This window comes from Nesoenas mayeri (genome assembly GCF_963082525.1).
Source record: "Nesoenas mayeri genome assembly, chromosome: 6".
NCBI lineage: Eukaryota > Metazoa > Chordata > Aves > Columbiformes > Columbidae > Nesoenas > Nesoenas mayeri.
In genome coordinates this window covers 2,468,196-2,472,383 of record NC_137545.1, presented here as the reverse complement: position 1 = coordinate 2,472,383, position 4,188 = coordinate 2,468,196, and the positions used below count along the sequence as shown (strand labels likewise).

Genomic DNA, 4,188 nt, shown 5'->3' with positions numbered 1-4,188 from the left:
TATGGACTTCTCCATTAGATCTTGCAATTACCTGCATATAGCTTGCACCACCTGTGGCAGCTCCAGTGTAACCAGGTATTTGCATCTGAAGGTCTCACTCCTGCATTTTGTCTCCATTAATTATCATGGGAGTTGAGAAAAGAAGGTGACATGCCTATTTTATGTCTCTATTTTGTGCACAACTGAACAGATGTGAGAGAAATCCCACCTCCTGTGAGTTTCTGGCAGGCACAGGAGGGAGCTGATTCTCCTCCAAATGCTGGGAATGCAATGCAGGATGAGATGCCTCTACTGACTCAACTGAATCTCTGCCCTCAACAGGGATAAAGGAGATCCCTCCCTGTCACCCTCCAGCTGTCCTGTCTAATATAAGACAAAAAAAAAAGTGATATTTAGATGTAACATTGTCTCCGAAAGGGGAAATTACACTTCTGGAAAAGTCTGTCTCTCCCCAGATGAGGGGGAGGTAATATCAGTGATGACTTCTGCCAGTTTCACAGCAGGTTCCCTGGAGCCCCAGGGACACCTGGAGGGAGCCCAGAGAGGACAGAGGAAATGCCACCTTGTGCTGCTCCTGTGCTGCTGAGCTGGGCTGGGCTCCTGGCACAGAGGGAGCTCATGGAAGCGGCAGCGCTGCAGAGAGACAGCTCTGCCCAGGAGCAGCTCCTCTGCACACGCAGCAGGGCTGAGGGCTCTGCCTGGGTATCTCAGGGAGATGAGCAAGTCTAAGAGAGAGCTGAAAGGTGATCAGGATTGAGAGGATGACTGAAAGCTCACTTGAGAAGAAATCTTCACAGCCCTTGACACGGTAAACCTCTGGTTCAGTGACAATGCATCTGTGGCTCCTGGAGGCATCTTCTAAAGCTGGCACAGCCACAACTTGTGGGTTCTGTAAGGAAGGGGCTCCTGTCAGGCAATTTTGAACAGTTATGAAGCCATTTGTGCAGTCAGGGGTGCCCAGGGCTGTCCTGCAGAGCAGGGTCCCTGCACCCCAGGGCTGTGCTGGGGCAGGAACTCTGCCACCTGCCAGGGTCAGCACTCAGCCTGCCCGGGGAGATCCCCACGGTGCTGTGGGGAGAAGCTGTGGGTGCAAGGAACAACCTCTAGCAGGGCAGGGTCCTGCTATCGAGAGGGTGCTGCATGGGTCAGGGCTGCTCACAGCTCTAGATCAGTGCACGACATTCCCAGGTGATGTTTAAAGAAGGGTAGCAAGGCAGGGGCTACCTGAAAGGGAAGGATGCTTTTCTTTCAGTCTGCTACTCTGGGTTTTCTGTGTGGGCAATGGGACATAGAATTAATGTCTCAATTCAAGAGAGGCACTGAAATTACAGATCTATTTCTTTTAGCAGTGAATAAACCTGGAAGTATCAGAAATGGACACACCATGGCTTACAGACAGCATCAGGATGACTTTTCCAGCCTCATCAGAGCTGCCCCTGGGCAGCGCCGGCTGCTGGGAGGGGTCTGCAGAGCAGAGCTGAGCACACAGCGGGTGGGATGGGGTCTGTGACACTGACAGCAGGAGACCTGGGGACACAGACACAGCTGCAGGCAGGGACAGCTCCCGGCAGCAGAGCAGGGGGTATTCAGGATCTCTTTTGGTCCTTCTCTGCAGATGATGCTGGGTGTTGTGTGCTGGGCAATGATTTGACTGTCCCTTTAGGACATCTCGCTTTCAGGAGCCTGACTCTGCTCTGCCTGTCCTGCTGGGCTCACGAGCTGCCCCAGAAAGGCTCAGGTCTGCTGTAGGATCCCAGCAGTGCTGAGCCTTTCCTTGGGGTCCGCACTGTCCTTTCAGAATTCTTGGCTTCTCTCAGTGATGGGTCATACCCTGCTCTCTCCACCACATCTCTAACTCTGGGATGAAACAGAGGTTCTGGGATCTGCAAGCAGAGGTTTACAGAACTGCCTTTTCAAACAGGACTCCCCTGCTCCCATATTAGCCCAATTGTTTGGGTCTTTCCAGAGTTTATATTCTTTGTGATCAAATCTTCATGACAGCAGAAATGAAAGCACATGGCAGATCGGTAAAAGACTGATGGATGGTGAGGCTGTCCTGATTCTGCACTAAGCCACAGAGAACTGAGTCCTTTGGCCTGTCCTGTCTCAAGACTCTTTGAAGTTTCAGTCATAAAAATGAGAATTTCTAACCCTGAACTCCCACTCACCAGATGTGGTGGTGGGAAAAAAAAAAAAAAAAAAAAAAAAAAAAACACCGAAAAAATTTCTGTAAAGACATGCTAACCCTCTCTTCTGTAGGCCACACTCCTCAGAGTCATGAGTGCAAATACTCAACTTTTTCATTAACAGTGGATAATATTTGACATTTGCTGTGAATGTCAGAGCTGTCACAACCCAGCTCCTGTGTCCCCACTGCAGCAGAGCAGGGCTGGATGCTTGGCAGCACACGGGCAGAGGTTCTGCTCCTCACAGCACACTCAGCCAGCACAGACCAGAGAGAGGAAATGCATGTTATTTGGAGGGCTGGGGGGTGGTTTCTGTGAAAAATAGAGTGACTTTGGTAAGAAGATTGTATTCTAATTTTATGTTGTTCTTTCCTTTGTTTTTTAACAGACCCCCCATGCCCACAGCCAGCAAATGTCTAACAGCAGCTCCATCACCCAGTTCCTCCTCTTGCCATTCGCAGACACACGGGAGCTGCAGCTCTTGCACTTCTGGCTCTTCCTGGGCATCTACCTGGCTGCCCTCCTGGGCAACGGCCTCATCATCACCACCATAGCCTGTGACCAGCACCTCCACACCCCCATGTACTTCTTCCTCCTCAACCTCTCCCTCCTTGACCTGGGCTGTATCTCCACCATTGTCCCCAAATCCATGGCCAATTCCCTCTGGGACACCAGGGCCATTTCCTACGCAGGATGTGTGTCGCAGATCTTTTTTTTCCCCTACTTCACCACAGCAGAGTATTGTCTTCTCACAGTCATGGCCTATAACCGCTATGTTGCCATCTGCAAACCCCTGCACTACGGGACCCTCCTGAGCAACAGAGCTTGTGTGCACATGGCAGCAGCTGCCTGGGCCAGTGGGTTTCTCAACGCTCTGCTGCACACGGCCAATACATTTTCACTGCCACTCTGCAAGGGCAATGCCCTGGACCAGTTCTTCTGTGAAATCCCTCAAACTCTCAAGCTCTCCTCCTCACACTTCTACCTCAGGGAAGTCTGGGTTATTCTGGTCAGCCTCTTATTAATATTTGGATGTTTTGTTTTCATTGTGGTGTCCTATGTGCAGATCTTCAGGGCCGTGCTGAGGATCCCCTCTGAGCAGGGATGGCACAAAGCCTTTTCCACGTGTCTCCCTCACCTGGCCGTGGTCTTCTTGCTTACCAGTACTGGTACATTTGCCCACCTGAAGCCCCCCTCCATTTCTTTCCCATCCCTGAATCTGGGGGTGTCTGTTGTGTACTCAGTGGTACCTCCCACGTTGAATCCCCTCATCTATAGCATGAGGAACAGGGAGCTCAGGGATGATCTGAGGAAGCTCATGACTGGATGTTTTCAGCAACCATAGACTGCTCCCCTCTGCATAGGGCTCCTAGTGTATGTCATGACAGGCCAAGTTTGTCTTTCCTTCTTTACATTTTTTTGCCTTTTTCCACTTGCACTGTTATTGTCTTCCAATAAATGTCACTGTTCATCCCTTCCCGCTTAATTATCCACCCATCTTGTGTGAACTAGTGACTTTGTGGAAATGGGAATACGTCATTGTATTTAAGTGAAATAAATGAACTGACAACACCATGTGTTTCTGGGCTCTTCCTGGGGATGTGGGGAGTCCGATGCTACTGAAGGATGATGGTGTGACCTCCTGGTCTCCCGGGGACATGGGTGTAAAGAGGCAATGAGGGTCCATGCCCATGATGATGATGTGTCTCCTTTTAGGCCTTAGTTGGAGGCACATGAGCTATAGCTAAGGGGACAAGGACTTTGGGGCTTTCAGGGACATCCAGCCTTACCAGCATCCTTGGCCATCTTCGCTGCAGGCCATTCTACACTGACCCAGGCCTGTGGCTGTTCCCTTGCAGGCTGCAGGCTGCAGACACCCAGTGTGTTGGGAACAGAAGGGAAAGGGAGAAACCCATTGGTTGAGGATAAAAACAGTGTAATAAGACAACTATAAGACTATAATAAAACAAGACTATATTTAATAATATACTACTAAAAATAC

The 4,188-nt window shown here is 50.3% G+C and overlaps 1 protein-coding gene across 1 annotated transcript; it reads left to right on the top strand.

Annotated features, from left to right (window-relative positions):
- Positions 1-2,598: 2,598 nt before the first annotated feature.
- On the top strand, positions 2,599-3,531 carry LOC308041714 (olfactory receptor 14A16-like; the record flags this gene model as incomplete). Its single annotated transcript, XM_080346618.1, has 1 exon — positions 2,599-3,531. One exon carries the CDS (start codon positions 2,599-2,601, stop codon positions 3,529-3,531), a length of 933 nt encoding a protein of 310 aa, XP_080202744.1.
- Between the last annotated feature and the right edge of the window lie 657 nt (positions 3,532-4,188).